Source organism: Boleophthalmus pectinirostris, unplaced genomic scaffold (assembly GCF_026225935.1).
Source record: "Boleophthalmus pectinirostris isolate CB_2022bp ecotype Guang Dong unplaced genomic scaffold, ASM2622593v1 HiC_scaffold_15, whole genome shotgun sequence".
NCBI classification, from domain to species: domain Eukaryota; kingdom Metazoa; phylum Chordata; class Actinopteri; order Gobiiformes; family Gobiidae; genus Boleophthalmus; species Boleophthalmus pectinirostris.
The window spans coordinates 10,191,874-10,212,765 of NW_026571070.1; the positions used below are offsets into that span (position 1 = coordinate 10,191,874).

General features: G+C 39.2%; 1 protein-coding gene across 1 annotated transcript in view; it reads right to left on the reverse strand.

Annotated features, from left to right (window-relative positions):
- adarb2 (adenosine deaminase RNA specific B2 (inactive)) overlaps window positions 1-20,892 on the reverse strand; it is a gene marked incomplete at its 5' end in the record, with an annotated part of 216,538 nt that overhangs the window by 41,396 nt on the left and 154,250 nt on the right. The window contains 2 exons of the mRNA XM_055151248.1: window positions 5,483-5,634; window positions 12,200-12,368. Of these exons, the coding sequence (XP_055007223.1) occupies window positions 5,483-5,634; window positions 12,200-12,368 (321 nt within the window). The remainder of the gene's footprint in view (window positions 1-5,482; window positions 5,635-12,199; window positions 12,369-20,892) is intronic.

The following is a 20,892-nucleotide window of genomic DNA, read 5'->3' on the forward strand; positions in this document are numbered from 1 at the left end:
ATGTAAACGTGGCAAATATGGTTCTGTAAACTGAGTGATAAAAAGAGGAGCCACGCCCAATTTTTACTTTACGGTTTTCATCCAATTAAATGCTTTTTAATAACACGTACAGGCGATATCGTTCATTTTATTCGTTTTTACATACAGATGCTTTTACAAAACACAGCAGGTGCATTTTCCTGAATAAGGGGGATAAAAATCAGCTACTTTTTCGTTTTTATTGTGATCTGGGTTAGGGTCAACTTAACTTGAAATTCTGACATGATAATTGCATTAAAAACAGAACCAGAAGGACCCAAAAAATCCAAATAACATTTAAAAGTGACTAATAATACTTTCTTTCTCGTTTTAAGATTCAGATTAGCTCGAGTTTCCATCCTGGCGTCATGGCAACCTTTTCTGTGCCCAAATACTTATCTGTGGGCGGTTTATGTCTATTTTTAACACTTGACTCACAAACAGCACGTTTTATAACAGAATTAATCTCGAGACTCAGTTTTATTTCTTATTTCGCTAATAATCCGCGTATTTAAACCCGCCGTGTTTTTAACTCTAACCGCTGACGAGAAAAGGGAACATTTTTGCATCATAAATAAAACAACGGATTATAAATATTGTCAGATTTTGTTACGAAATGTTTCTTAATGTGTAATTTAAATGGAATTAGTTTTGGTCTTCAGATTGTGACAGGCACAGAGAATTAAACCTCTGCTCTGACTTTGCTGTTATCTTTTATTTTTTATTTTTGTACATTTTAAAGATCCCATATAACACAAAGTTGACTCTTGTGAGCTTTAAGTCGTGTTATAATATTGTTATCTCTTAAAAAACAGACCTGGAGTTGTGTTTTGTTTCATTCACACGTTTGAGTTGAGTCTTTATTTTTTATTTATGTCTGTTTACGTCTCCAAATGCTCAGGTCTACCTTGTGATGTCATGAAGTGGTGCACAGCAAATTTCTCTGATCTGGCCAAGATTTTAAGACTTCTATCAGGTCATTCATCTTGTTTTCAGATTTATTATCAACTTATGAGTTCAGAGATGCTTAATTCTAGTCTAGAGGTGGTTTAGTTGGCGCCACCTAGTGCCTCCGCTCAATTTTATTTCTATCCAGCGACGATGTCAGGGATCAGAACACACGAGACCAGGGGTGTCAAACTCATTTTGGTCCGGGGGCCGTATCCAACCTACTTTGATCCCAAAGGGGCCAGATCAGAAAACTCATGTCATATATATGTTAAAAATAACAATAAGTTCAAATATTTGTGCAGAGAAACACAAATCTATTACAGAAATCTTTTTTAATTGATGAACTCTTTCTTATTATAATATTATAATATTATGAACAATCTGAAACTTTAAGAAAAATTCAATTTCAACACAATGTTTTAACATGAACTTGTTTGCAAACAGGAATAAGTCAGTTTTTGTTGTAAAATCCTGCACTCGGCTCCACTTTTCTCATGTTGGACATTTTGTTGATGAGGGTGTCACGGTCAACAGTCAAAACGATCGTCCTTTAAGAGCGTTTGGAAAGAGACAAGTCTTCATTTGTGCTGCTCTGGTGGGAGGGGCCACGTACAGAGACGCTGGAGACGCTGCTGTGATAAACACCACAGAAAATTACCAATATTTTAATAGAAAATATAATTAAAATATTTTAGTAGAAAATCACCCAAGGGCCACATTAAAGGTCTTGGGGGGCCGGATCTGGCCCCTGGGCCTTATGTTTGACACCTGTGCACTAGACGGTTTACAAGGACTCCGGAAGTTGTAGACTGCGCACTGGCCAATCTGCGATGAGCTGAACCAACCCGAGTTACGATAGCAGACTCCTTTGGACTTCCTTTGTCAAATACAAACTTCGCATTTTTTATTGAACTTTTAATTTGCAACTTCATCTCGCAGAAACGACAATGACCGTTGATAAACATGTTCACTCTCTGCTTTGTTTGCTTTTGTACCGGAAATTACACGACACCACTGAGCGTTCCAGCGCATTACATACGTCACGACCAAATAGCAGCGATTGGTTAAATAAAAAAAGTCCCCGCTTACTGTCGACCGAACAAATCCTAATGCTGCGAGGTCAGACGGTTTCCATGAAGTGAAACCGACTGATGAATCAGACTTGTGTGAATGTGGCAGACGATCTTCAGAGGAAACACTTTGAGAGAATGAACACGAGGGACTGTTGGATTGTGTGAAATGAACTGTTTGTTTTTCTCGTATCCATGGAGATTGTGCAAGAAACTAACTAAAGAGCGAGACATGCACATTTGAGATGCTGCAGGCTTTTTTACACCATACGTAGCAGGAAATGTGGCAGTAAACCTTCCAGAAGAAACACATTTTAGCACCAACTGAAACTCCAGAGCAAAGTGAGAATGATCCTGTTGTGTTCACCTGGCGCCCCCTGGAGGCTACTGTGATGCACTTTTGGCTCTTCCTCTCCTCAAACTGCCCGGACACAGATCTGCTGACCCTCCCTGACCAGTCCTCCTGTTCAACTGAGCTGAGACCTTTGACTGAGACACAAAAGCCACACGACGACAACAGTCTGCTGCAGCAAAACTTGAATGGAGTTATGATTTGCAGGGCGGAGCGTGCAGACAGAGTGACCTCTCGCTCTCTCCCAGTCGTCTTCTGCACATGGGACAGAGAGAAACGTAATTTTGATTCCTTTTTATGTCTACTACAGGTGAAGAAATTAACAATAAAGTGAACTTTGAACTTTATTTTAAGATAACTTGTCAAATAAAATGATATTGCTGCATGGACAGATAATTTCACTACTTTTAAGTAATTTTCTGATCAAATTAAGTGTTTAAATATCTTACATTCTGGTCAAGCTTTTTTATGCAGTGGAAGTTTTCAAGTTGACAGCTACACTTTGACTTTTAGTTTAGTATACAACAAAAACTGTAAGGTTAAAAGATCAGGGTGAAATATTTCAGTTGTTGAGAGAGGGAAAGAAGAGGAGAGGGATGGAGAGAGAGAGAGGAGGAGAGAGTGAGGGTGATGGGAGAGAAAGAGCAGAGAGAAGGAGGAAGAAATGATGAAGGAAGAGAGCAAGAAGGAGAGAGGCAATGAGGGGAGGTGGTGGGGGAGACAGAACAGAGATTGAGGGATGAGAAGGAGCGAGGGAAAGGAAGAGAGGGAGAGACAGAGCTGATGGAGAGAGAAGAGAAGGGGGGATAGAGAGGAAACGATAGAAAGAGCGATGGAGTGAGCGAGAGGGGAACAAGAAGGAAAAATAGAGGAAGGGAAAGAGAGGGAGAAAGAGACAGAAGGAGGGAGAGCGGGAGAGAGAGGGTGATGGGGAAAAAGAGCAGAAAGAGGGAGGGAGAGAGAAAGGGATGAGGAGAGGAGAAAGGAGAGAGGCTAAACAATAAATTATGATTCAGTCAGAAGCGAGTGGAGGAGAGGAGGAAGAGGGGACGAAGGGAGAGAGGGAAGGATAAGGAGAGAGGGAAGGGACGTGGAGAGCGAGGAGAGGAGAGGAATGAAAGAGGGTGTGTGAGAGAAAGAGGGAGAGAGGACACAGAGATGGGGAGGGAGAAAGAGAGGGAAAGAGAGAGAAAAAGAGAGAGAAAGAGCGAGGGATGGAGTTGTTGTTGGAGGAGACAGAGGAGAGGCAGAATTCTCCTTGTGAGTGGTTAATGTACAGACTCAGTGTTGTAACAGGATGTGACATTTGTGAATAAAAACTCGTAGACGAAGAGGTCACCGCAAAAACAAGATGGACGCTCACAAATCTGCTCCTCTGTGTTTGGAAAAATGGAAAATAAGATACAAACTCAAATGTTAAAATGTTACTCCTTGTTTTGTATTTCTTTTCTTATTTTGCATACACATTTACAGATCATTTTGTGTTGGTTTGTGGATTTTTGAGCACATACATTTAGTGTCTTGGATCTCAACTTCCTGTTTATATTTGACGTTTTGTTGTTGATACAGAAACATAGTTATAGACGTTTTTCACAACAGTCGGAAGTGTCCCGCTGTAGGTTTGCAGAACTTCTAGTTAAAGGTTTTCTGTGGCAGAATGTCTCTGGAAATGTCTCGTGTGTTCTCCACCAGCTTCGTAAATCTGCCCCATCAACAAATCTTCATCCAACAAGGTTCACAAAAGATAAACATTCAATCATGAAGAATTTATCCACAACGATCAAGGTAAGAAAGATGAAAACGTAAAGGCGAACAACGACGACGCGTTAGTGAACTACTGAGCAAAACACAAGTTATGTTATTAAGTTAAGTTAAGTTATTTAACCAATCGCTGCTATTTGGTCGGGTTTGGTTTGTGTTTTTTTGAGCTTTCAGACAATTTTAAAGGTGCATTGTGTAACTTTTCTGGTACAGAGTCCGCCACCTGCTTGTCGCCATGGAGATATCACTGTTTTGCCTCGATTATTCCACAGAATGGAAATAAACTCGGTAATCACACTGGAGACAGGTTAATGGTCAGATCTATGGAGAAGCAAGCCTGCACATGGTACGAATTCATGTTTTTTACGGTATTTTTGAGCTATAGGCGAGTTTCAGCTGACGTCATTGTTATTAAAAGCCCGTGTTGCTGCTGGGAAATATTTTGGTCAGAGGCAAGAAACACGGTAGCGTCAAACACAGTGCGTAACCTCGCGTATTTATCCCCGATCATGGTAAATTCCTGCTGCATTATCGGATGCACAAATAGAAGCACGAAAGAAGGAAAATGTCTTTTTCGTACTTCGTGAAAAGAACCACTAATGGTGAATTAAACGACTTTCAAACATCCGCAGAGCAAACGTAGAAGATCCTAACAAACCGTGGACTCCAACAAGTTCAACAACACATCGAGACTCTTGGAGGTTTTCATCTTTTCTGCTGTGAATGGCCCAGGAGTTTCCACCAAGTCATTGTGGATATCGCCAAAGTGAATATTTGTCCAGGTAGTTGGAGATTCTGACCAGAAATTTGGTTTGTTCCACCTTTTGTCGGGGTTGAAAAGGGTGATTTGCGTCCGTCGATGCTTATGACCAATTTCTGGTCAGATCGTCTTGGGTCCTCTGCCGTTAGAGTGGATAAATAACCGGGATCAATACCCTTTACGTGTTTTCTCGCTCCGTCCGTCATGTTGAATTCGTGTTTCTTGCCGCCGACCAAAATAATTCCCAGCATGCAATGCGCGCTTTTGTCAACAATGAAACTCGCCTATAAAACACCTGAACAAATGTGAGGAAGATATGGTTAATGCCCTACTACGGAACATTCCTGACAAGCAAGCAGCAAGCAATTTTTTTGTTGTAAATTGCTTACTTGCCCAAAAAATAAACACATAAACAAAAAAAAATAAAAAATAGCGCACCTTTAAAACTTTTTCTGTTAGTGCTGTCGTGTGCATTGTGTCACCATGGTAACTCCTGAACGTTCCACCACAGACATACGTGTAGAACACCCCCAGCGAAGTGTAAACTCATAAACTGTGGCGTGTGCTTACGGTCGTGTGAGATCTCGTAGGGAGAGTTGACCCTGGCGTCTCCGCAGGGCGACGTGCTGATGAACAGGTGAAAGTGGACGCCCTCCTTTAACCTGAAGCTCCGCTCTTTGTGTCGCACGAAGATGGACTCCTCCCACTCCTCCACGCGTTTACTGTAAAAACAAACGGATAAAAGCACGGAAAACACAAGTCACTCCTCCGCACGCTTACTGTAACGAATAAAAACTTAACATAAAAACAAAATACTAGAGCACTAACACTCAAAGGTTTGGACACAGCATCTCAATCTCTCTCTCTCTTCTTCCTCTTTCTCTCTGTTTCTCTCCCTCACTCTTGCCTCCATTTCTTCTCTTCACACACTCCCTCTCCTCCACCCTTCAGCTCTCCTCCTTTCTCTCTCTCGTTCTTTCTCCACTCTCTTCCATCCTTCTTTCACCTGCCTGCTCCCGTCTCTCTCTCTCTCTCTCTTGCCTCCTCTCTCTCCTTCTCCCTCTCTCCACCCTTCAGTTCTCCTCCTCTGTCTCACTTCTCTCTCTCTCTCTCTCTCTCTCTCTCTCTCTCTCACTTCTCTCTCTCTCTCTCTCTCTCTCTCTCTCTCTCTCTCTCTCATCTCACCCTCACCCTCCTGCTCCCTTCTCTCTGCTCCCACTTTCTCCTCTCTCTCTCCAGCCCCATCTCTTTCCTACTTTCTATCTGTGCCCATTCCCCTCTCGCTTTCTCCTCCTCTTCACTTTCTCCTCCTCCCCTTTCTCTCTCTCTCTGTCTACTGCTCCCTCTGTCCTCCTCTCTTCTCTCTCTCTCCTCGCCCACCCCCTCTCCTCCTTCCTCTGTCTTCCTCTCTTGCTAATCTCTCTCCCTTCTCTTTTCCCCTCTCTTCTCCTCTCTCTCTTCTCCTCCCTCTCCTGTCCTCTCTTCTGCTCCTTCTCCTCCTTCCCTGCATCCTCCTCCCCTCTCTCTCACTTCTCTCCCCCCTCCACTCCCCTCTCTCTCTTTCTCCTCTTTCTCCCTTTCTCGCTAAGACTCTTCTCACCTCTCTCTCCTCTCTTCGCTCTCTCTCCCTCCTTCTATCTTCTCCTCTTCTCCTCTCCTTCCCTCTCTCCTGCCCCTTCTCCTCCTCTCTCTCCCCTCTCTTCTCTCGCTCCCTTCCTCCTCTCTCACAAACTCTTCTCCTCTCCCCTTCTCCTCCCACCCTCTCTTCCCCTCTATCCCTCCCCCTCTGCCCCCCCTCTCTCTCACTTCTCTCCCCCTCCACTCCCCTCTCTCTCTTTCTCCTCTTTCTCCCTTCTTCGCTAAGACCTCTCTCACCTCCTCTCTCTCTTCTTCTTCGCTCTCTCTCCCTCCTTCCCCTATCTTCTCCTCTTCTCCCTCTCTCCTACCCCTTCTCCTCCTCTCCTCCCCGTCTCTTCTCTCGCTCCCTTCCTCCTCTCTCACAAACTCTTATCCTCTCCCCTTCTCCTCCCACCCTCTCTTCCCCTCTATCCCTCCTTCCTCTGCCCCCCCTCCTCTCTCTCTTCAACTCCATCTTCTCCCTCTCTCTTTCCCTTTTCTCTCCTCTTCTCTTTTTCCTTTCCTCCTCTCTCTCTTCATCTTTCTTTTCTTTCTCTCCCTTTTCTCTCCTCCTTTCTAATTTCCCTCTTTCCCTCCTCTCCTCTCTCTCTCTCTCCTCCCCCTCTCTCACTCACTCCTCTCCTCTCCCTTCCTCCTCCTCCTCCCTCCCTCTCTCCTCCCTCCTCTCTTTCTCCCTTATTCTCTAGGATCTCTTTCACATTCTCTCTCCCTCTCTCCTCTCTCTCTTCTACTCTAAGACCTCTTTCTCCTCCCTCCCTCTCTCTCTCTCCTCTCCTCTCTCTCCTCTCTCTTCTCTCTCTCCTCTCCTCCTCCCTCTCTCCCGTCGTCCATCTCCTCGGTGTAAATGTGGCGTATGTGACATTTTGTTTGGTCATTTCACATTATTTACTCTTTATCTCTCCCATTAGCTGCAGTGTGCTCTGTACCTGCCACAAGACAAACCCTCCCTCGCTCTTATGCTAATCTGACATTCAGCCCTCCGCTCCCGGGGCCCCGCAATCTGATGAATCGGCCCCTAATATTCTAATGCATGCCCCAATACTGCAGGGGAATCGCACTCGCAACCTGCCTGGACAAACCAACAGGAAGGGCACGCTGACATATGCTGCCAAATGGACTCCCGCGTTAAAGATATTTATGATTTAGAGAAGGAATATTCAACTTTTCTTATTTGTTATGATGTTATTTCCTCCTCAAAAACAAATCTGGAGTTGTGTTTTGTTTCATTCACACGTGTTTGAGTCATTCTGGTTTATTAACGGTGTAGTTTTTAAGTTAAGTCAGTAGAGATTTGCAATTCCAGGTCTGAAATGATCCAAATGATTCTAGTGAAGGTGTGTGGAGTTTAAAAACACGGTGGAGCACTTCCTGTATTGCCACATGACATCACAAGGTGGAACAGAGTGTTTTCAGTTTGAGAGAAGAACTCTTATGCCTAAACATGCAGGATTTGTGTTTTAAACATGTGTGAATGAAACAAAACACAACTCCAGGTTTGTTTTTGAAGAGGAAACAACATTATAACAGATCAGAAAATGGAGTAATATGAGCCCTTTAAAGGTGCATTGTGTAACTTTTCTGGAAGAGGGTATATGCTCAGAGGTGTAGTGGGTGTGGTATGCAGGGGTAAGCCGTCCACTCACTTCTCCCAAGATATAAAAAAAATAACAAATATAAAATAGTTACAACTTAAATGTCAAACTGGAGCTACTGGCAAAGGTGAAAACAACCTGCATAGACTCATGAGGGGACCAGGACTGATCCCAGGACTAAACCAGGACTAAAACAGGACTGATCCCAGGACAAAAACAACACTGAACCAGGACTGAACCAGGACTAAAACAGGATTAAAAAAATAATAAAACTGGTCTAAACCAGGACTAAACCGGGACTAAACCAGAACTGACTGCCTGAATGCACGGAGGTGCAGCTGCATAGACCGTCAGGTGACCGCAGTGAAAGGATCGCGACAGAGTCCAAGATTAGTCCTGGTTTAGACCTGGTGTAGCCCACACTTTAAAAATCCCCACATACTTTGTCTCCATGGAGTTGTTTTGTCAAATGTTCAACAATATGGTATTAGTCTAATGTTATGTATCCATGGAAACAAACAGGTGACGCCAGTAGGCAAAATTACAGGTCAGATCTGCAGAGAGGAGAGCCAGTGCATTCTTTTTACTCAATATTTTGGCACAACAAACACCTTAATTCTACATGTACATTTTGCAATACGCAACTTTTCTGGAAGCACAACAAGTGCTTTTGTCCATGGATCTATAATAATAATAATGACACATTCTATTGAATGTCAGTAACAGATAAATCCAAGTCAGTTCTCTTGACATTTGTTGTAAATGTGTTACATTGCAACAGTTGGGGAAAATATGGATGCCTGAGAAAGTTTAATGTTTATTTTGTTAGCTTATGTAGTTAAAGTGAAGTATTGCTAGTTCCTGTCTGTTAGCTTTGATGATTACATGTTCAGAAATTCATCCGACTCAGTCTGCTCTGAACTACCCAAGGTCGGTCTTCCCTGAGTCCTGAGCACACTAGAACTAGAACAGCATAAGAACTGGATAAGACAAGCCTCCTGGCTCTAGATCGTCTAGTGGCTGCTCCAGGTACTACAGCTCCCGGGACCTCCAGCCCTGAAAGAATGCATTGTTTTCTGAACTCAAACTGCCTGTGATTGAGTGAGAGGGCATCGACAACTGTCATAAGGGTTAGGGTAGGGATTCTTCTGTATTCCTAGAATATGAACTTCCTCGCTCTGAGCTTGCGGTGGCGTCGTTCTAGCAGCTCTCGCTCTGATTGGTCAGAACTGCATATTTCCGACATCACACATTTTGCGGCGTAGGGCCAGTATTCAGGAAGTAACGCGCAAGTAAGAATCTTTTTTTGGCTCATGCGCCAATGAGCACCGGCCACTGAAAACAATACGACGCCATCTTGGGTTCATCTTCCGGATTTTATTATAGTTCTATGTTTTAAACCATTTATTTTGCATTTACTCAATTACATCTGTTTTATGGCTCAAATAATACACACCGCACCTGTGAGCGAGATCGCCTCTCCACAGAGCCAACCTGTAACTTGATCTTGTAGCGTCACCCACCCACCTTTATCACATTATATATATATACGTTTAATGCCATACTGTGGAACATTCCGGGTGTAGCAATAACATCACCATGAACACAAGCAGCAACCCCCGACAGACAGACCCTCCTCCAAAAATGTTACATAGTGAAGCTTTAAATGACTGGAGAATAAGTGTAACATGACATTAAAGTAATAACTACCTCAGGAGAAGTTGTGTGCACTACTTTATATTTGACTTCTATTCAAGAAATGGAGTTTTAAATACACTTTTAAATAAATTATAGTTTAAAGGTGCCAATCAGCGCTGTGCCTTGTGTTGCCGTGACAGTACACATACATTAAATTGTGTTTCCGAGGCTTTAAATGTTGTCGCTGTCACTTCCCACTGTTTGTCTCATAACCAGCGCCATGGAAACAGCTACTTTATTTTCAGAGATTTTTCAGTAATGTTTGAGCCATATGTTCTGTCAGCTCGCTCCACTCTGCTCCACTCTCCACGTCTGTCTGAGATTTCAACAACAGCCCGTGTTTAAGGATCGCACTCCCAGCGACGATCAGCTGGAAAAGTTAAGTTTGAAAAGGGATTATAATGTGCATTTTGAGGAGTTTTTATCGATGTTGTAAACCATCTTCTTCGGATTTCTTTAGTACGACTCATAATAATTTATTTAGCCTTAAGGTCGCCAAACACTACAGGAGGATTTGTCCCGATTTTGGCTGCGAATTTGTTTCTCCTTGACCCGATTTTTTGTGTTTGTGCGCGATTTTGAAGCTGTCAGTGTGACTCTGAGCTGCTCTGTCAGATCAGAACCACCAAACATCAGCAACGCTACGGAAACAGCCGATAAAACAGAGCGTCAGAGGCAGAGGAGTCACGGACACTGAGACGCAACATTCCAACTAAGGAAATAGCGAAAGTAATTAAATAATAAATTTAAACCGCAGCATCTCATCCACATTATCCATAGAATTTGTCCTCCGCAAATAATGACATCCAGACCACAAAACTGCTCTGTTAATCCAGTTTGAGTCGTTCTTTAAAAGTAAAAAGGCCGGAGTAGTTCCTCACGTGTGTTTGTTTACATCCACACAGCGCACGGATCGAGGTGAAGCTGCAGATTAACGACCGTGACTCAACTTCCTGAGTACTTTATTGCTTCTTTTCTGCTTCAAAAATCATGTATCTGAAGTTTTGCACCACATTTCACAAATAATAATAACAGTTTACTTGTATATAAACTAGAAGTGCAGTGCTCAGATCTTTTGAACACTTAAGAGTCTCAAAGCGGAGTCGTTTCATCTATCGTAACTTTTAGACTTGTGCTTCGTTCCAGTTTATATGCAGAGTCAATGTGGACGTATGTCTACATGCACCTAGGGTCAACGCGACACGTCTTGAGCATCTTCTCTAGGGCGTCGGCATCAGAAGTTGAAAATGCAAAACTTTTCGCGTCAAATGTGCCGCGTCAACCAATCAGGGACGAGTATCCAATGACGTAACGATTTTATTATGCGAAAGACCTGAGAACCGAGAAGTATAAATATATACACTGCAAACACAGAGCTGATTACCAGGACTAAACCAGGACTAAACCAGGACTAAACCAGGACTAGAACCAGGACTAGACCAGGACTAAACCAGGACTAGACCAGGACTAAACCAGGACTAGACCAGGACTAAACCAGGACTAAACCAGGACTAAACCAGGACTAGACCAGGACTAAACCAGGACTATACCAGGACTAAACCAGGACTAGACCAGGACTAGACCAGGACTAGACCAGGACTAGACCAGGACTAAACCAGGACTAGACCAGGACTACACCAGGAGTAGACCAGGAGTAGTCCAGGACTGGACCAGGAGTAGACCAGGAGTAGTCCAGGACTGGACCAGGACTAGACCAAGACTAGACTAGGACTGATCCAGTGTCATTAGCAGGGTATACATATATACACCACAATCACTGAGAGGATCATAAAGACTACACCAGAACCGGGCCAGGACTAGACCAGGACTAGACCAGGACTGAACCAGGACTAGACCAGGACTAGACCAGGACTGAACCAGGACTGGACCAGGACTAGACCAGGACTAGACCAGGACTAGACCAGGACTAGACCAGGACTGGACCAGGACTGATCCAGTGTCATTAGTGGAGTATATATATATATATATATATACGCTGCAGTCGCTGAGCTGATCTCTTCTGCTGTTGGTTTTATATAATAAAAACACTAAAGTCTCTCTCAGCCTGATCTGCCACTGCTTCTGGAAAAGACCGGGACTGGGCACTTGTTTCCAGGGCAACGGAAGCATCCATGGCGTCTAAACTCCAATGCAAAGGCGTCCAAATAGAGGCGTCTAGGTTTTTTTTTTTTGACGTCTGAACGCACCATGAGACTCGCTATGGCACGTAAATATACTCCATTTCTTATGAACGCTAAAACTAGTATCTCTCTGTCATTTTAGTTTTGTTAAGGTAGAAAAAAGTTTGCAGACCTCTGCTTTCCACAGACTTTCCACAGACTTTGTGTGTTGCCAGTACCTGAGGAAGAGCTCTAGTTGTGCGTAGAGAAACCTGATGAGAGCCCTGCGCACCGTCACCTCGGCGTGGCAGTCATTCACCACCTGGCCCTGGTCGCTCAGATACTCCCCACTGATGCATTTAGTGCCGCTCGACAGCGCCACCACCTGGGCGCGCCGCAGGTCCAAGTCTGCACACACACACAAGAGAAACGGCTAATAATTTCACTTTTATTGGAAATTATAACACGGTTTGTCAAAGTTTTATGTTTTCGCCATTCAGTGTTTTGGCGTCTTGATTCAAATTGTAAACTTAAAAATGTACTATACCATTTCTCTGATTGTTTCCATGGCGATGTCATTGCTTTGTCTGGAATGTCCCAAACTATGGCATTACACCTCTCTACCTTACATTCATTCAGTAGGTTGTGTTTTTGTATTCTTTGTGTCTATTTGGTTTGCGTCTCCACAGATCTGCCCTGTAACCACCTACTTGTCTCCTTGTGTATCGACAGGTTTATGCGGAACATTCCGGACACAAAAATAACATCTCCATGGAGACAAACAGGTCGCAAAACCTCCACCAAAAAGTTCCATTGTGCATCTTTAACATACACTGGAAACAAACAATATCTAGGTAAATTAAAATGACTTAAATTAAGAATATTTTACTTTATTTGACAAGTAAAATTATCTGCCAATTTAATTCAAGCAACATTTGATTTTGTTTCTTATTTTAAATGCAAAAAGTTGCTTATGTTAAGTGTAGTAAGATGTAATTTCATATTTTAAGTGCAAAAAGTCTTATTCCACTGACAAATAATTTTATTTGTCAAGTGAAATTATACTCAAATCATAATAAGACTTTCTTAATTCAAGTCATCTTAACTTGACTAGATTTTTTATTTTTATTTTTTTGCAGTGTATGTGTTTGAGGCTCAACACTGCAAAAAACAAAAATCTGGCCAAGATAAAGTTACTTTAATTAAGAAAGTTTAATCATGATTTGAATCAGTTTCACTTGACGAGTAACAAGACTTTTAGTACTTAAAATATGAAAATACATCTTGCTACATTTAAAATAAGAAAAACAACAACTTTTTGCGCTTAAAATGAGAAACAAAATCTAATGTTGCTTGAATCTGAAAGAAAAACACACTTATTCCATTGGTAGATAATAGGAGTGTAATGATATTGGCAATATCACAATATCGTCGTAGTAAAATTGCCACGATGGTCTTGGTCTTGTCATGGTATTAATCGAATAGTTTGTGAGTGATTTGCTGGATGCAAGTTACTCACAAACTCACACACGGTGGACGGCGTTGGGTTTAAAGGTTAGGGGCTAAATTGGAGTCGAAAAATGAGCTCTGTCCTTCTCCCCTCAAATGTTGACATGTTAACCTTTCTTTAAAATAAATAAATAAATAAATAAATAAAACTGAATTAATAAGGTTAGACTAAGCTTGTTAACTGCAGCTTACCAATACTTTCTATTTTTTTCCTGTTTGGTGGGTCCCAGGTATTTTTATTTACTGAATAAGCTGTTTTATAATGTCTTTTATTTATTCCTAGGATTGTTTGGATTGTCTTTCTTTATAAATATGTTTAGTTGAATTTTGCACTTCAAGTTCCAAGGTTTTTCAAGCTGTTCAAAATGTCATTGGTATGAATATGATAATAAATATTGTACCAAATAATGGGTCAAAGTATTTTATAATGTCAGTCTTGTTATTATGTGTAATGTAAAAAAAAAAAGAAAAAAAGTTTTATTCCACTGGCAGATCATTTTATTTAACTTTCTTAATTCAAGTCATCTTAACTTGACTAGATTTTTTTTTTTTTTTTGCAGTGTATGTGTTTGAGACTCAACACTGCAAAAAAACTAAATCTGGCCAAGATAAATTTACTTTAATTAAGAAAGTTTAATCATGATTTGAATCAGTTTCACTTGACGAGTAAAATTATCTGCCAGTGGAACAAGACTTTTAGTAGTTAAAATATGAAAATACATCTTACTACACTTAAAATAAGAAAAAAATACTTTCTGCACTTAAAATATGAAAACACATCTTGTTACACTTAAAAAAACAAAAAAACAAACAAACAAAACGACAACTCTTATTGTGAGTGATTTTAATCAATTTTCCATGGTGGATGATTGAAATTGGAGCTGAAATATAAAATGAAATCTGTCCTTCTCCCCTCAAATGTTGACATGATAATCTTTCTTTAAAAAAACTGAATTAATAAGGTTAGACTAAGCTTGTTAACTGCAGCTTACCAATACTTTTGGTACTTTTCCTGTTTGCTGGGGCCTTGGTATTTTTATTTATTGACTAATGACTCGGCAGGTTTATTGTGCCTGGGTATTTTTATTTACTGAATAGGCTGTTTTATAATGTCTTTTAATTATTCCTAGGATTTCCTGGATTGTCTTTCTTTATAAATATGTTTACTTGAATTTTGCACTTCAACTTCAAAATTTAATTGATAGGAATATGATAATAAATGTTGTACCAAGTAATGGGTCAAAGTATTTTATAATGTCAGTCTTTTTATTATGTATAATATCGTAATATCATGAGCCGCACCAACATATCGTGAGATTTTTCGACGATATCGCAATAAATATCGTACCGTGAGGTTCAAACAGTGATGATATCGTATTGTGAGACTTGGATATCGTTACACCCTTAGTAGATAATTTTACTTTTCAAGCTAAATCGACTCAAATAGTAGTAAAAATCTTGTTAATTTGAGTCATTTTAATTTAGCCAGATATTGTTTTTTGAAGTGAAGAGAATGCAAACAAGAATAATTAGTTAAGAAAAAACTGGAAAAAAGACAAAAAGATGATTTGATAGGATGAAACAAGTGAACAAAACAAAACTCCAGGTACATTTTAATTTTTTTAATACGGAAAAAACATTCCAGCACTGTCAATTAAAAGCTACAAAAAGACAAGATTAGAATAATTAAAGAACCAAAACCAATCTAAAGTCCTTAATGTTAACAAAGATATTTCATTTGTTTACGTTCTCAGTAGCAAAGATAATATTTTCAGACGTCTGCTTTGTGTCTTCGTTCAAAAATGGCTCATAGGACGGACCAAAGCAATACACGGATATGATCCTCCTCCTCCTAAATAATTTCTAATCTGAGACTTCTTCAAAATAAGGTCGGTCATAATGCTCTTATATTTGTGGACTGTGTTGAGGTGGAGGTGATGTCTGGAAGGCTCACGGTTATTGGACAGAGACACACACCAACAAACACACACGGACATTTATTTCCTGGAGACTGGACCTAACCTTAACCATAGTCACTACTTGCTTATTACATTTCATCTTTTGCTTATAAACGTTCATCTTTTGCTTATAAACGTTCATCTTTTGCTTATAACGTTCATCTTTTGCTTATAAACGTTCATCTTTTGCTTATAAACTTCGTTCTTTTGCTTATAAACGTTCATTCTTTTTGCTTATAAATGTTCATCTTTTGCTTATAAACGTTCATCTTTTGCTTATAAACGTTCATCTTTTGCTTATAAACGTTCATCTTTTGCTTATAAATGTTCATCTTTTGCTTATAAACGTTCATCTTTTGCTTATAAACGTTCATCTTTTGCTTATAAACGTTCATCTTTTGCTTATAAATGTTCATTTTTTGCTTATAAATGTTCACCTTTTGCTTATAAACGTTCATCTTTTGCTTATAAATGTTCATCTTTTGCTTATAAACGTTCATTTTTTGCTTATAACATTTCATCTTTTGCTTATAAACGTTCATCTTTTGCTTATAACATTTCATCTTTTGCTTATAAACGTTCATTTTTTGCTTATAACATTTCATCTTTTGCTTATAAACGTTCATCTTTTGCTTATAAACGTTCATCTTTTGCTTATAACATTTCATCTTTTGCTTATAACATTTCATCTTTTGCTTATAAACGTTCATTTTTTGCTTATAACATTTCATCTTTTGCTTATAAATGTTCATCTTTTGCTTATAAATGTTCATCTTTTGCTTATAACATTTCATCTTTTGCTTATAAATGTTCATCTTTTGCTTATAAACGTTCATCTTTTTGCTTATAAACATTTTATCTTTGCTTATAAACGTTCATCTTTTTGCTTATAAACGTTCATCTTTTGCTTATAAACGTTCGTCTTTTGCTTATAAACGTTCATCTTTTGCTTATAACATTTCATCTTTTGCTTATAAACGTTCATCTTTTGCTTATAAACGTTCATCTTTTGCTTATAAACGTTCATCTTTTGCTTATAAACGTTCATCTTTTGCTTATAAACGTTCATCTTTTGCTTATAAATGTTCATCTTTTGCTTATAAACGTTCATCTTTTGCTTATAAACGTTCATCTTTTGCTTATAAAACGTTCATCTTTTGCTTATAAACGTTCATCTTTTGCTTATAAACGTTCATCTTTTGCTTATAAACGTTCATCTTTTGCTTATAACATTTCATCTTTTGCTTATAAATGTTCATCTTTTGCTTATAAAATGTTCATCTTTTGCTTATAACATTTCATCTTTTGCTTATAAACGTTCATCTTTTGCTTATAAACATTTCATCTTTTGCTTATAAACGTTCATCTTTTGCTTATAAACGTTCATCTTTTGCTTATAACATTTCATCTTTTGCTTATAAACGTTCATCTTTTGCTTATAACATTTCATCTTTTGCTTATAAACGTTCATCTTTTGCTTATAAACGTTCATCTTTTGCTTATAAATGTTCATCTTTTGCTTATAAACGTTCATCTTTTGCTTATAAACGTTCATCTTTTGCTTATAAACGTTCATCTTTTGCTTATAAACGTTCGTCTTTTGCTTATAAACGTTCATCTTTTGCTTATAAATGTTCATCTTTTGCTTATAAACGTTCATCTTTTGCTTATAAACGTTCATCTTTTGCTTATAAACGTTCATCTTTTGCTTATAAATGTTCATCTTTTGCTTATAAATGTTCATCTTTTGCTTATAAACGTTCATCTTTTGCTTATAAACGTTCATCTTTTTTATACTTATCTTTTGCTTATAAACGTTCATCTTTTGCTTATAAACGTTCATCTTTTGCTTATAAACGTTCATCTTTTGCTTATAAATGTTCATCTTTGCTTATAACATTTCATCTTTTGCTTATATTCATCTTTTGCTTTAACGTTCATCTTTTGCTTTATAAACATTCATCTTTTGCTTATAACATTTCATCTTTTGCTTATAAACGTTCATCTTTTGCTTATAAACGTTCATCTTTTGCTTATAACATTTCATCTTTTGCTTATAAACGTTCATCTTTTGCTTATAAACGTTCATCTTTTGCTTATAAATGTTCATCTTTTGCTTATTAAATTTCATCTTTTGCTTATAAACGTTCATCTTTTGCTTATTACATTTCATCTTTTGCTTATAAACGTTCATCTTTTGCTTATAAATGTTCATCTTTTGCTTATAAATGTTCATCTTTTGCTTATAAACATTCATCTTTTGCTTATAAATGTTCATCTTTTGCTTATAAATGTTCATCTTTTGCTTATTACATTTCATCTTTTGCTTATAAACGTTCATCTTTTGCTTATAAACGTTCATCTTTTGCTTATAAATGTTCATCTTTTGCTTATTACATTTCATCTTTTGCTTATAAACGTTCATCTTTTGCTTATTACATTTCATCTTTTGCTTATAAACGTTCATCTTTTGCTTATAAATGTTCATCTTTTGCTTATAAATGTTCATCTTTTGCTTATAAACATTTCATCTTTTGCTTATAAATGTTCATCTTTTGCTTATAAATGTTCATCTTTTGCTTATTACATTTCATCTTTTGCTTATAAACGTTCATCTTTTGCTTATAACATTTCATCTTTTGCTTATAAACGTTCATCTTTTGCTTATTACATTTCATCTTTTGCTTATAAACGTTCATCTTTTGCTTATAAATGTTCATCTTTTGCTTATAAACGTTCATCTTTTGCTTATAAATGTTCATCTTTTGCTTATAAATGTTCATCTTTTGCTTATAAAAACGTTCATCTTTGCTTATAAACGTTCATCTTTTGCTTATAAACGTTCATCTTTTGCTTATAACATTTCATCTTTTGCTTATAACATTTCATCTTTTGCTTATAAACGTTCATCTTTTGCTTATAAATGTTCATCTTTTGCTTATAAACGTTCATCTTTTGCTTATAAACATTTCATCTTTTGCTTATAAACGTTCATCTTTTGCTTATAAACGTTCATCTTTTGCTTATAAACGTTCATCTTTTGCTTATAACATTTCATCTTTTGCTTATAAACGTTCATCTTTCTTTTCATGCTTATAATTTATAACATTCATCTTTTGCTTATAAAACATTCATCTTTTGCTTATAAACTTTCATCTTTTGCTTATAAACGTTCATCTTTTGCTTATAAATGTTCATCTTTTGCTTATAACATTTCATCTTTTGCTTATAACATTTCATCTTTTGCTTAGAAACGTTCATCTTTTGCTTGTAAATGTTCAGCTTTTGCTTATAAACGTTCATCTTTTGCTTAAAACAAACAACTTTTTTCTAATTATGACTTATTTTGGTGGGAAAGTACCTGTGGTCAATATTTATCATTGTTTACGTCAGTCAAGTGGCAGTTTATGGAGAAAATTTGAAAAGAAAAGTACAAAAATGCAGGAAGTAGCATTGATTTTTGACAATTCCACCTAAAATACAAACAATTTAAATGCTATGAATTTTCTGACTGAAACAATTTTTTTTAGTAAAACCATTTTGTTTGTTTGTTTTTTGAGTGAAATGGGAACTTGTCATGCAATTTATATTAACTCAGATCTGAACTGTAGATACTAAAGTTTCTCTCTCCCTCTCTTCTGTTCTATGTAACTTTCTCTCTCTCTCTTTCTCTTTCTCCCTTTCTCTCTCTTCTCTTCTCTTCTCTCTCTCTCTCTCTCATCTGCCCCATGTAAATTTCTCTCTCTCGCTCCTCTCTCTCCCCCGTTCTCTCTCTCTTTTTCTCTCTCCCTCCCTTTCTCTCCCTCTCTCTCTCTCTTCTACCCCATGTAACTTTCTCTCTCTCTCTCTCCTCTCTCTCTCTCTTCTACCCCATGTAACTCTCTCTCTCTCTCTCTCCCCCTTTCACACCTGCTCTCTCTCTCCCATTCTCTCTCTTTTTCTCTCTCCCTCTTTTTCTCTCTCTCCTCTACCCCATGTAAAACTCTCTCTCTCCTATTCTCTCTTTTTCCTCTCTCCCTCCCGTTCTCTCCCTCTCTCTCCCCTCTCCCTTTCTCTCTCTCTCCTCTACCCCATGTAACTCTCTCTTTCTCTCTCTCATTCTCCCTTTTTCTCTCTCTCATCCCTTTCTCTCCCCTCTCTCTCTCTCTCTCTCTCTCTCCTCTACCCCATGTAACTCTCTCTTTCTCTCTCTCTCTCTCCTCTACCCCATGTAACTCTCTCTTTCTCTCTCTCATTCTCTCTTTTTTCTCTCTCATCCCTTTCTCGTCCTCTCTGTCTTTCTCTCCCCCCTCTCTCTCTCTCTCCTCTACCCCATGTAACTCTCTCTTTCTCTCTCTCATTCTCTCTTTTTTCTCTCTCATCCCTTTCTCGTCCTCTCTGTCTTTCTCTCCCCCCTCTCTCTCTCTCTCCTCTACCCCATGTAACTCTCTCTTTCTCTCCCTCTTCTCTCTCTCTCTGTCTCTTCTCTCTCTTTCATACCCTGTAACTCTCTCTTTCTCTCTCTCATTCTCTTTTTTTTCTCTCTCATCCCTTTCTCTCCCTCTCTCTCTTTCTCTCCTCTCCTTTTCTCTCTCTCTCCTCTACCCCATGTAACTATCTCTTTCTCTCTCTCATTCTCTCTTTTTTTTCTCTCTCATCCCTTTCTCTCCCTCTCTCTCTTTCTCTCCTCTCCTTTTCTCTTTCTCTCCTCTACCCCTTGTAACTCTCTCTCCCCCTCCTCTCTCTCTCTCTCTCTCTCCCTTTCTCTCCCTCTCTCCTCTACCTAATGTAACTTTCTCCCTTCCTCCCTTCTTCTCTCCCTACTCTCCCTCTCTCTCTCCAGTGCTCCTCTCTTCTCTTCTTTCTCTCTCCCTTCCTCCGCCTCTGCCGCTCTCCACTTCCCTCTTTGACCTTCTCTCTCTTTCTCTTCTTTAGTCTCTCCCACTCTTTTCTCTCCCCTTTGACTCTCTCTCTCTCTCTCTCCTCTTTCTGCCTCGTCCTCCTCCCCCCTCTCTCTCCATCTCTCTCTCTTCTGCCCCGTTCCATTTACTCCACTTCCTCTTCTGTCCCTTCTTCTCCATTTCAACCGTCTTTCCGTCCCCTTCAGTGTCCTTTCTTCCCTCTCTCTCTCTGTATCTCTCCTATCTCCTTCTCTCCGTCCTCCCCTCTTTCTTCTCCTCTCTCCCTCTCTCCGTCTCTCCTCTCTCCCGCTGTCTCTCCGTAATTGCTTCTGTTTGTTTATTAATAGCAATGTTATCTTCAAAGATCCAGGCGTGGAGTTGCCAAGTGTTCAGAGGAGGAAGAGGAGGATGAAGAGAAGAGAGAGAAGGAAGAGAGAGAGAGAGAAAGAGGAGGAGGAGGAGGAGGAGGAGGAGAGGGCCATTTGGACGGTGTAGATGTGCTCCGGTGCCAATCCTGTTTCCTACAAGAGTTTGGGCCCAGACACAGTTTAAGTAATAGATTTATTTATTTACTCGTTTATTTAT